The sequence below is a fragment of the Octopus sinensis genome, linkage group LG15, assembly GCF_006345805.1.
Source record: "Octopus sinensis linkage group LG15, ASM634580v1, whole genome shotgun sequence".
NCBI lineage: Eukaryota > Metazoa > Mollusca > Cephalopoda > Octopoda > Octopodidae > Octopus > Octopus sinensis.
Window position 1 is genome coordinate 52,109,342 of NC_043011.1, and position 12,826 is coordinate 52,122,167.

The following is a 12,826-nucleotide window of genomic DNA, read 5'->3' on the forward strand; positions in this document are numbered from 1 at the left end:
TATATATAATATATATATATATATATAAAAGCGAGAGAAAGAAGCAACAGTATAAACACACGGAAAAACACCCGAAACTATATATATATATATATATATATATATATATATAAATGAAAGTTTAATGCAGTAACATTTACTAGCCGTGTGTGTGTGTCTCTCTCTCTCTCACGCACATCCAGAGCTCTCTTTCTCTCTGTACTTAGTCTCCGTTGCTTTAAATAGTATTAGTAGTAATATTACTGTTATTACTGTCACTAACTAGTTATTTCTATGTTGAAAAGATAGCAGCAATGTCGGCATTCTTTCGTCTTTTAACGGGTAGGAGACGTACCCGACCCGGTGGAGGTAATACCACGACCGATGGAGGACAGGTGGCTGGTCGCAAGAAAAATCAGCTCTCGTGTAACGTCGTTCTTCTGGATGGCACTGTTTATACTGTTGACATAAGTGTAAGTTTTCTTTATATGTACGAATATATATATATATATATAAATGTGTTTGTGTATAACTTTCCTTTGTAGTTTGTCAAGCACATCGAGTCTGCAGATTCGGTTTCGATTCCTGATTGTCGTAATTTCATTTTTACCTCTACTGCCAAAAAAAAAAAAAAAAAAAAGCAAGAAAAAGCCCCTTATCCCTCCCTTTCTCCATTTCTCTGCCTATATATAAACTGGAGATTAGTATTCGCTGCTCCGTCGGGGTAACGGCAACGTTCTGAAGCTCCTCTAAAATGCTTTTTTCCCCCCTCTAAATTTTATCAGTTTAATCATAAGCTACAGCTTAAAAAACGTGTCTCTGCCCTTTTTTAAATCCATTTAAAAAAAAACGTGTAAACAAAGTCAGGAAGGGACACCAAGCTGTAGTTGTATCAAAGATACACGGCTTTTTGTGAGAAAAATATTTCGTACACAAATCAATGAACCACTTAACCTTTTTTACCCTGCATCGATAAATACCTGTAATATACCAGTATCAATCTCACCGAGATGAGTTTTCCCCTTACATTGACCAATAAATCTTCACAATTGTTTTTGTTATTATTGTACTTTAGTAAGAAATCGTTTGTTGCATTACTTTTATAACTATCTATTGATCTTGGTTACTAAGGATTATGTCACATCGATGAAGCCATGTTACTAGGGACTCGAGTCGGGCAAGTCAAGTTGTCTCATTGCTGAATCATACCGATCGATTCAAGAGATCGATATAACAGAAAAGTGGGCTTACGTTACGTTACATGGGTTAATGTCATCTCTGTCACAATATCCAATGCTTTTGTCACTTGTGGCTCTGTTGCATTAACTGCAGCAGTCATATTAAGCTGTGTCAACTGCTAACAGTCACTTACATCCAACATATAAATACACATTCATACATGAAAAGCGTACACACCTATGACACACACATGTCCTATATGAAAGGATTTAACATTGATTTGTAGTTAAAAACTTGAGAAGACATATAGGTCATTCATTCTCTCTTTCTAAAGTTGTTAAATATATGTGTGTGTGGTATAAAATATATATTGTTTGCTTGTACGTAAAGTTAAGTATAAAAACAGCTGAACATTAAATTGAAGGCTCACCCAATACATTCTAGTAGATTACCATATTTATTAATTTTTACAAAGAAAAGGTTGACAGTGACTTAGTGGTTACAGCTTACTAGCCTTCACTAGACAGTTTGGTCAACCTTTTCTCTGTGTGTGTGTGTGTGTTATGAAACAAATACGTAGACACGTAGTCGCATCATAAAATCAAACACGAATAGACTCACACACCTGAGTCATCCACTTCATTTAGGTGTGTTCTATGTTAATATGTACACTTGTATATTATACTTGATAAAATAAGACTGAATTAATACGCCCCATTTCATGTGTACAACTTCATATACATGGGCCCTGCTCAATACTTTTACTTAGGATCTCACTGCAAATCAGTTTGTCCCACCTTTAAATTGCTGCCCATAAAAACCATGATTTAGTCTGACCAAAATCCTAGTGTTTACTTTCATATTATGTGCGTTGAAGATATTGTTTAGCTCTAGGTCAGTCCTGATCGAGCAGACCTCTGTCAAAAGACATTCCAACTGCGACCACCCCATCTTTCTCTGACCTCATTATCCAGTGTAGTCTTTAAAATAATAGAGTTGGATTTGAGTTAGAGTTAGTTGCTATTTCTAAAAGCTTCAGCGTCCACTTACAGGTTCCCGCGATTGGTTTGTATGTATTTGAGATGTAATTTAATCCTAGATCTGCTGATCTGTTTATGTGAACATATATTTACTTTGTTTTCTGTATCTGTGCAGTAACGTCTTAAGGCCTGGACACACTGGGCCGTTGCCCGAGGGTCTCACAGATCGAGGGGACCAACTCTGAACCCTGTTTGCTGGACAAGCTATCAATAAATACTATAGGGCCAAGTGCATTAATTTGCGTGGGGGCTTAAGACAGCCTTGCGTGTGTTTTGTGACAACTAATATAATAGTCAACAAGTTTCAACAGTTCACTTCATATACGTAGTATGTCTGGTGTATTAGATAACAGTTGCCCAGTAACAACTGTGTGTGTGAGTGAGGTAGGCTTTCGGTTTTGTGGTTACGAAATGAAAGTGGGGAAATTTTCGTAAGCAGTCAGTATTAAAATTGAAATTAAAAAAAAAAAATCCTGTCCTTCTCGGAAATCATAACCACTGCATTTCTAAACGTGATATTATTTACCCCCACCCCACGATCTACAGAAAATATTCGAAAAAATTTAAAGCAATTTGGAGTTGGGTTGGGTTGGAAAATTTGAAAAGCTGTATTTGCGCGCACTCACACACACACACACACACACACACACACTGTCTCTTCCACATACACATTCTCTCTCTCTCTCTCACGCATACACATACATTTTATGCCCTGAAGAAGAAAAACGTTTTAGTTTGACCCTTTGTCGCTGAGACAATGTCAACGACGAAGTGCTCCGACCCAAACTTTGTAAAATTTCCCGGATTCTACAGTAACACACACACACGCGTGTGCGTGTGTCTATGTCTACGAGCTTTTCCAGAATCTGTGTTTATACTTATGTATATATATACATACGTCTTTATACTTACATAAATAATGTATGCATGTGAGTGTTATACTATACACACACACTTTCTTTGATTTTTTTTTTTACGTCATCTTCGTCTTATGATCCTTATTTCTCCTGTTAATCATTGCCGTTCTAAAAACCCACCGACACCACATAACACATACGTGCTGTCCCATACATAAAGCAGACGTCAAAAACCTGACTTGAAGGACATACATGATTAGGTGTGTGTGTGTGTGTGTGTGTGTGTGTGGTCAATGTATCATATTACATCGACAGAAAGTTACAAAAGTGGCTCAAAGACCGCGAGTTTCTTTGTACATGTGCGTGTGTGCTCGTACACACACACACACACATCTTTCTTTAAAAATTGCCATGGATTTCATAACTGGACCAGCCAAGTGGTAACCGAACGAAAGCTGTATATAAAAGAAATCCACTTTTAAATCAATCCTTAATATACACGCTGAAGGCAGTGCATTATTGATAGTGTTAAAACAATATATATACACACCATCAAAATAGCGTAGAAAATGAGAGAAATGAAAATTTTCATGTTTGAAGAAGAAACATAAGGGGTGGGCCCCGTTAACCTAGTAAGTAGTAAATAAATGTTGACACAGATATGAATGAAGGCGGTGCTTCAGCATGGCTTCTTCAACCGTGTTGAGTTAAAGAATACAGATATGTATGCATGTATTGCGATACAAACTTACATACAGACTTATGTACACTGTTTGGTCATGAACTATTAATAGTTGATAAGTACCGTTGATATCCGATGAGGCCTTGCCTGGCCGTCGTAATAGCAACCAAATTTTCTCAAACCACACAGTACCACCTTAAAATAAGATCACATAAAACAACGTTCTCTTAGTTAGACTGAGAAAAGGAGATAGTCAAGATCGGAATGGTGTTGATCCGAGGTCCATAGTTTTGTTCGATCACAGTTGATCCAGTGTGTTAAACGCAAAGACGAGCCAACGAAATTACTTTTGCGCAGTCGTTTAACTGACCAGAAATGACAGCTAAATCTTACTCAAATCAACACCTCGCTGATTTATAAAGGGATTTATAGGTTAATATTGTCAGGGATACATTGTTCTTGAGGTTATATGAGGTCACCCCAGTTTGTATATGAAGGAAGGCGTGTGTGTGTGTGTCAGTCGTTGCAAGAGGGAGGGGAAGACTATCATCAGAGGATTCAGCCCCACCTCCGTCTTCATCTCATGAGCCTTATTTCTCCTGTTAAATAATCGTTGCACTCTAAAAACCCACCACCACCTAATGCATACATGTTGTCCCATACGCAAAGCAGACGTCAAAAACCTGACTTGAAGGACACACGTGTGTGTGTGTATCTATTTATCTATATCTCGTCAATGTTTCGTATATACGACAATGAAGCACACTCTAAAACAGTGCGGTAATGTATTAAAAGTAATTAAGTTTATATCCGGTCATAGAGTGACCAGTTATTTCGTATCCACAAAGGCCTTAAAATTTGCAGTCGTCTGCAAGGCTAAGTCCTTTGTGGATGCGGAATCATTGGTCACTCTATGGCCGGACATAAACTTAATTACTTTTAAGCGAGTTTTAAGAAATTCGACACGTGTCTTTATTATTATTTTTCATCACCCTGTTCGACCCAGGGCTTGTAAGTAAAACTGTCCACCTGTAAACTACGTCGAATGGATTTTAATTCTAAGTACCGACCTTTTCATACAATGAGTGTCGAAGTTTCTGTCATAGGAAAACATTTAAACCCGCCATATCAGGCCTGTAACGATACAGGCCCAGGCATTCTACTTGTATTATACTGAAACCAGCCAGATCTGGTCTCTCACACGTACCCTTCTATGTCACTCTACAAATGACGTCACACCATTGAAATCTCGAAGCTAATAGATAAATGCATGATTAATTCAAAACAATGGGAATGAATTAACAAATTTTGACAGTAATCTAAATGCTGAAGAGTTAAAGGTACACGACGCGTGAAACACTCGTTTACTCGACAATTCATTGATTAGGTATTTCAGTAGATCGATCAACTACTCGTCGAAACCAACGGAAATCCATTTACTTATTTATTTATTCATTTATTTTCGCATATATGTCATTGCTAGTCTAGACATTCCTGATAAATATTTGTTCTTAAATAGGTGGTAGGTAGGTAGTTGTGGTATTAAGGTTGAGGTGAGCTGCAGTGATTGTTCCCTGGGCACCCCTCCGCACATGACTTCTTGTTATCTTGCCTGTTTATATATATTAGGCTACTTACCTACTTCTCCAGATTTACTTTTCTGTAGCTCACTTGCTAGCTAGCTACATTTACCTTGTTACCTTGTCATCTTCGTTGCTATCCGTCCATCTATCTGTCTGTTTATTTGTTAGCTAACTAGCTAAATTGTTTGCAAGTTAGTTGGTTGCTTTTGCTACCTGTCAACTCTCTGGAGTTGCTTTCCTAGACCAATGATTTTCAAACTTTTCGATTTAGGACACACCATCTGCTTTAAAAATCTTTTTAGTGCGCGCGCGCACATATGTGTGTATCTCTCTCTCTCTCTCTCTCTCTCTCTATATATATATATATATATATATATATATATATATATAAAGGTGAAAATGTCTGTCTGTGTGGATTCCTAAAACTTGAGAACTACACAACCGATTTCATTGAAATTTTACACATCCTTTACTTAGGGTCCATGCAGTGTCATGGGCCCCAAAAATTTTCAACTCCTTGTCTAATGCGAGCCCAGAGCAATCTCTTGTCTCTTACTCTATTTCAGTATTACGTGTCAAAAGTGAAACAATAACATCACTATTGTAATGTGAGATACTTTCAGTTTAATAGTTTTACTATTAATACTGAAACTATTAAAGTGAAACTATTATCTCCCATATATACACATATATACATGTATGTATACATACATACATATGTATGTATGTATGTAGGTTGAAGGTTGAAAAGGAACACATGAGTTGATATATATATGGAAAAAAAGTCAAGGTAGAAAATGCTAAAATAATTTTATAAAAAACATTTCAGCACCAGTTTCAGTCATTGAGACTTTTTCAACTGTAAGTATGGAAAACAATTAAATTTTGGAAAAATTAAATGAAACACTGATTTAACCTAAATTTGAGACACCAGCAAAAGAAGAAATATAGATTTTTTTTTAATTCCAGGATAAACGATTTTACAAATGCACGTTCCCACGGCTTTATCGATTGCATTCTCACCTGGAATCGATTTTTGTAATTTTTTCAAGACTTATACTCACCCTGATACCGTTGGTAAATATATCAAATTTGAGCGCAATGGGATGGAGGATGCCCAAGATCCTAGAAGACACACACACACAGACAGAATGGATTTTATATTATATATATATATATATATATAGGTGCAGGTGTTGCTGTGTGGTAAGAAACTTGGTTCCAAAACACAACCGCATGGTCCTGGGTTCAGTCCTACTATGTGGTAACTTGGCATGTGTCCTGTGAGTGTATTTGGTAGACAGAAACTGAAAGAAATCCATCTTATATATATATGTATATATGTAAGTGTATGTGTATGTTTGTATTTCTCCCTCATCACTGCTTGACAACTGGTGTAGGTTTATTTACATCCCCATAACTTACTGGTTTGACAAGAAGAGACCGATAGAGTAAGTACCAGGCTTATCAAAATATAAAAAAAGCACTGGGGTCGATTCATTCGACAAAAAATTCTTCAAGGCAGTGTCTCATATTTTTGTTTGCTAAAAATATTATTGATAGATACTTGATTGTATCTATCAATCTTTCTGTGTGTGTGTGTATATATATATATATATATATATAATTCACACACACACACACATACATATACACATGTATGTATATGTGCATATATATATATATATATATATATATATATATATATATATATATATATCCAAGCCTAGGGAGAGGGGTAATGCTGTATGTTTCATACAATTTCATGGACCAAAATTACTGATTGGATCCTTATAATATGTAGAACTTAGATTCAATGCATAAGGGCGGATATAATGCAGTATGTTTGGTTTGAATTTGAGGTGGATTAAAGAGGGAAGAACGCCCCATGAAAATTCATAAATTTCCAATGTTGATGAAATTTCAACCGTAGGTAATTGACACACATCAAGAAGTATTACCAAAGTTTCTGCTTCTCATGAGGATTCTAAGACCCCCTAATGGGGGCCTTAACTCCCAAATTTTAGTCATGTTTTATGATCCAAAACTAGGTCAAAAGTATTGAATGGATCTTTATGAAATTTGGAAATTATATTCTATGCATAAGGACAGATGTAATGCAGTATATATTTGAAAGTGAGGGGGCATAAATGAGGGCATAACACTCATAAAAATTCATATATTTTTGCTGTTGATGAAATTTTAACTAGCTATTGGACACAAATGAAGTAATATTCCTAAAATTTCAACTTCATAGGAGTTAGTAAGAGCCCTTATTGGGGGCTTAACCCCCACAATTTAGTCATTTTTTCCTAAGCCAAGATGAATACAATTGTAGTCTTGGAAGCTGTAGAGTCACCCAAGCATTGAAGATGAACATTATTTGTAATTCAATGGTACAACAGTGTAAGAGTGTGCTTTGAGATATACTTAGATTGTGATTTCTGCAATGTGGTGCATAAATTGTCAAGTAAAGGAGAGGCATCTTTGCCTCCACTGATTCAGTTGCAAAGTGTTATTTTGAGTAAAGTTATTTGGTTGCAGACCTCCTTTGAGTCTTTTTATTATCACAGGGTCAGAGATAGTCCCCAGATGGTAACATTGATTTCAAGGCCTTTCCAGATAGTGATTGGTCATTTAAAGAGATTTATATATTGCAAATTTATTCTTTTCAGTTACCTATCGGCATTGTGATCATTGGCAAACTCCAGAGGTGCGCTTTCATTTCCCCTTAGCCCTCACGTCATACAGTTGTTAATGTTTATTTGAGTTGGGTCACACCCTTCCAATTGCTATAGACTTGTAATGCCTCTTATGGCTGTGTTGGTCACCTGCATGGTGAGGAATCCTACATTGGGGAGTGGTAACAACCAGGGTAGAGTAGCTGACTGCTTATTGTGATCAGTTGTCTTTTGGTTTCCTGTACCTTTGCTCTCTCATCTTGAATCATTTAATATCATTACATGATAATCTAACAGGAGTTGGAGCTCAGCTGCTGAGGAAGTCAAAGATGATGGAAATATGTTCACAGCTGCCTCCTTTCCTTACCAAAATGATGAACTGTTTTAATCTTTTAGCTAATGTTATTTTCCATTTTTGCATAATCATTTCTAATTAGAATTTTAATACTCACTAGATTAAATATGTTAACTTAGAGTTAGTTAGTTAGTTACTGCAACTATTTATTTACAGTTATTTAGAAGTTAAGTGTAGTGGCTACAGACACAATGAAAGTGTCCAATGACAGGCTGTGAACTTCCTGCTTGTCATTTCATAGTCTACTGTCTTCCAGGCTATCTACTTAATCATCTACATTCACTGAGACAGACTTCTAATTATTGTTTTCAGCCTTTATATTCTTTTGTTGTTAAGTTTGCTTCATATTTCCATGGTTCTTTCAATTTTTGGCGCAAGGTCAGGATTCCTAGGGAGTGGGTAGGTCAGTTACATTGACCCTAGTGCTCAACTGGTGCTTATTTTAATTGACCTTGAAAGGATGAAAGGCAAAGTTGATCATGGCAGAATTTGAACTCAGAGGGATGAAATGCCACCAAGCATTTTGCTCAGTGTGCTAATGGTTCTGCCAGCTCACCGCCTTATATTTAACCCTTTAGTGTTTAAACTGGCTATATCCGGCCCAAATATTCTACACATTTTATGCTCAAACTGGCCAGAACATGCATCTCACACCTACCCTGCAATGTCATTCTAGAAATAAGCAATTACATCTTTACTATCTTGAAGCTACAAAATAATATCAGATAAATTTTTTTAAATGTGAATAAATAAGGATTATTTTTGACAAATTAATATGAACGCTAAAGGGTTAATAATAGTAATAATAATAATAATAATAATAATAATGAATTTGTATACACTGCTCACATATACTAACTACAGCTTACCAAGAAAGGTTAAAAGTGGGAACAGAAAGCAGCAAATAAGTCACATAAAGATAGCAATGAAGGCAAGAAGTGCATGCATAATACACAGAATAAAACAAAAATAGACAGAAAAGTCAATATAGTCACAAAGAGGGAAAGGTCCATTGACAGGTCAGGAGTAGTGTTAGTGAACTTTGGGAAGAAGCATGGAATTTTTGAAGGATGCAATGTCCTGACAGACTTAACATTCAATGGATTGAGTAATCAATGTCAGTCTGGAAGATATTTTTAAAATTCTTCATTTCAATCAATAAGGAAAACATATTCACATGCATATATACATACATACATATCATCATCCTTTAACATCTGTTTTCCATGCTGGCATGGGTTGGACAGTTTGACCAGAGCTGGCCAGCAGGAGAGCTGCACCAGGTTGCAGTCTGATTTGGCTTTTGTTTCTACAGGCTGGATGCACTTTCTAATGCCAACCACTTCACAGTGTGTGCTGGGTGCTTTTAATGTGGCACTGGCACAGGACTCTTGAAGGCCAATTCTCTTCATCAGAGAATATATATATGTATATATATATAAGATGTACTTGCATAGCAAGTGACCTGATCTGAGATCGTGTGCTGGAACGAAAACAATTGCAGCATGGAAGGTGTTTATAAGCCATTTAAGAAACACACAAAATCCATTAGATTCACCTCAACATTTAAATTTAATTCAGTGCTGCACGGAATTTTGTCAGTGAACAGGTCGCGGTCTCAAAGCGATGAAAATATTTTGACAAATTAAATTTAAATGTTCAAGTGAATCTAACGGATTTTGTGTGTTTCTTAAATGGCTTATAAACACCTTCCATACTGCAATTGTTTATATATATAATATATATATATACAAGAAGAAAAGAAAATGGTGATTGGAAAGTTAATAATAGTTTATTAACGACAAATTGGTCGTCTTTGCTTCTTACAGCTGTTTCAATTAATCTTTATATATAAAAGTAAGGTTGTGTGCTGTCTGTCTCCTACAATTTAGATTCCTAACTACTCCCACATTTTGTGGTGCAGTTTAACCAAAACCAGGTATCTTATAGTCGTGATTCATATCGAGCCCTTCTGGGTATTAGCGTGTGTCTACGATGAGTCTACGATTTTAAAAAGAACTTACCATCAATTTTTCCCATTTTTAATGCATTTTTGGCATATATAATGGAAGTAACTCTCTAAAAATTTATTATTAAATCTCAGAACGTAAAAAGCTACAGTAACCACCCCCCCCTTTGTGGTTAGCCATATTGAGATGGCTATTAAACTTTACATCTCTAAAAATGTTTATATAGTTATTTCCCTTACAAACCCGAGCAACGCCGGGTGATACTGCTAGTACCCAATAATTTAATTACAAATTTGTACATTAAATTTACATTTATGTGACATGAGTATAATTTCATCAGAGGTAAAAAAAAAAGATGTACTTTGGATGTTACATGTTCGTTAAAAATTCATTTTATCAGACTCTTGAATCTGCTTATCAATTCATTTTAGCAGGCTCATGTCACATAACTATAAATTTAATGTATAAATTTGTAATTAAATTATTGATATTAATTGAAACAGCTGCAAGAAGTGAAGATGACCAATTTGTTGTTAATAATAAACAATTATAAACTTCCTAATCTCCATTTTCATGTCTTCTTTTAAATGGATGTGAACTATATGCTTTATATATACCTATTAAGGAAGTTCATTCCCCACAAAATACTAGGTATTGAACCAGAAGTTCCTTGGATGAAACCATCCCTTCATGAGATTAACATATACTCTAATTAAATTTTTGTATGTATGTATGCGTGTATGTATGTATGTATGTATGTATATATGTGTATTTGTGTGTATGTATGTATATATGTGTATTTGTGTGTATGCATGCATGTATGTGTGTATGTATGCACTCTTGCATGCAAGCTACTGGCCTGCTGGAAATAGAAACCAAATTGCTCTTGAATCACACCCTACTGTTTTAAATACAAAAGGATGTATTGAATAATGTAGTTCAAGATATACAGTGTCTGATAATAAAAAAGAATAGAAAAGGGATGCCAAGGAACATATTTGAACATCTTCATTTATATCTCAAATACATTAAATACCTACTCTTATTTCACTGTATAGCTACACATATATGTTAGTGTTTTTATGTCAAGTTATAAATAAAAGTAATAACCGAAGGGTTACTCAACACATTTTGGGAGAGTACATATTTATCAACCTTTACAAGGAACTGCTTGACAGTAACTTTATCAGACTTGAAAGTGAGCAAGCTGAAACTTCAGAGACATTGTCAACGTTTTCTTTGTAAAAGTTAATAAATGTCTGTCTGTCTGTTAGTCTGTCTACACACACACACATGTGCATGCACATATGTGTGTATGCATGTGGTGCACATGTATTTTGTCCTCTACATTATTTTAGCTAGGTGTCACCTGATTACTAAATGACCCAGTGTGAAAAAATGTAGTACTTAAAATTGGACTGCTGTGTATTGGCCACACACACACACACACACACACAGAGTATCACCCTACTTTAACAAAATTATATTGACATAGTCTCTCTGCTATACCCCCCATTACTGCTCCTGCTGTTTCATTGCTGTGCTATCAACTTTCCTACATCACCTTCCATCATGTTCTCCACCTGATTTCCACCTGACTACTGACTACTGGCAGTGGTAGTGGTGGCGTGATTTACCTACTTAACTGTCCTCACAGGTTGATATCAGGTGGCACAGCTACTGACACTATTTTCTCACCTAGCTTAGCTGTTGTCAACTTCTGCTCTCTCAATATTTATTTCTTGACCCCTTTTGATACCAACCCTCTTGAGACCACCCCTACTTCTAAGATACAACTTCCTGCTTTAAAGTGATCTAAACTTCAAACATTCCATGAAAATTTCATATTATAATCTCAAACACCATCTTAACAATCTTTTCTACTATAGGCACAAGGCCTGAAATTTTGTGGAAGGGGGATGGTCAACTGGTATTTATTTCATCAACCCCAAAAGGATGAAAGGCAAAGTCAACCTTGGTGGCATTTGAACTCAGAACGTAAAGACAGATAAAATGTCACTAAGCATTTTCTATCGCATTGCTAATGATTCTGCCAGCTCACTGCCTTAAAACCCTTTCGTTACTGTATTTATTTAGAGATGCTCTGTGTTTCTTTCAATTACTTTAAACACAACAAAGAATTTAGTAAAATAACTTAATTATCATTCAGCCATTGTCAGGAACATAAATTGTGACTAAGGTTTGGTGGAAGATTTTAATTCAAAACTTATGAAAACAAGACATTTGTACTACAGAGCCAGAGCCGATTCAGCCGGGTTGGTAACAAAAGGGTTAATAATGGCTGTTGACTAAATTCTGTATTATTTTCAAGGTCAATTGAAACAAAAGTAGTGTTAATTTTTATAGTTCCGTCTTCCCTGTCTATCAGTATGTGTGTGTTTGCAAGAGGCAATGATTTGTTTTTTAGATACATCACGGAGGCATTGTTTAAGCCGGAACTTAGCTAATATGCTCAATAATAGGAAATTTAAAGTTATAT

The 12,826-nt window shown here is 35.7% G+C and overlaps 1 protein-coding gene across 4 annotated transcripts in view; it reads left to right on the plus strand.

Annotated features, from left to right (window-relative positions):
* Positions 1 to 19: 19 nt before the first annotated feature.
* LOC115219640 (band 4.1-like protein 5) overlaps positions 20 to 12,826 on the plus strand; it is a 263,963-nt gene continuing 251,156 nt past the window's right edge. For all 4 annotated transcript variants that reach the window (XM_029789800.2, XM_029789798.2, XM_029789799.2 and 1 more), the window contains exon 1: positions 20 to 452. In XM_029789800.2, coding sequence (XP_029645660.1) covers positions 294 to 452 — 159 coding nt within the window. In that variant the 5' untranslated portion in view covers positions 20 to 293. The remainder of the gene's footprint in view (positions 453 to 12,826) is intronic.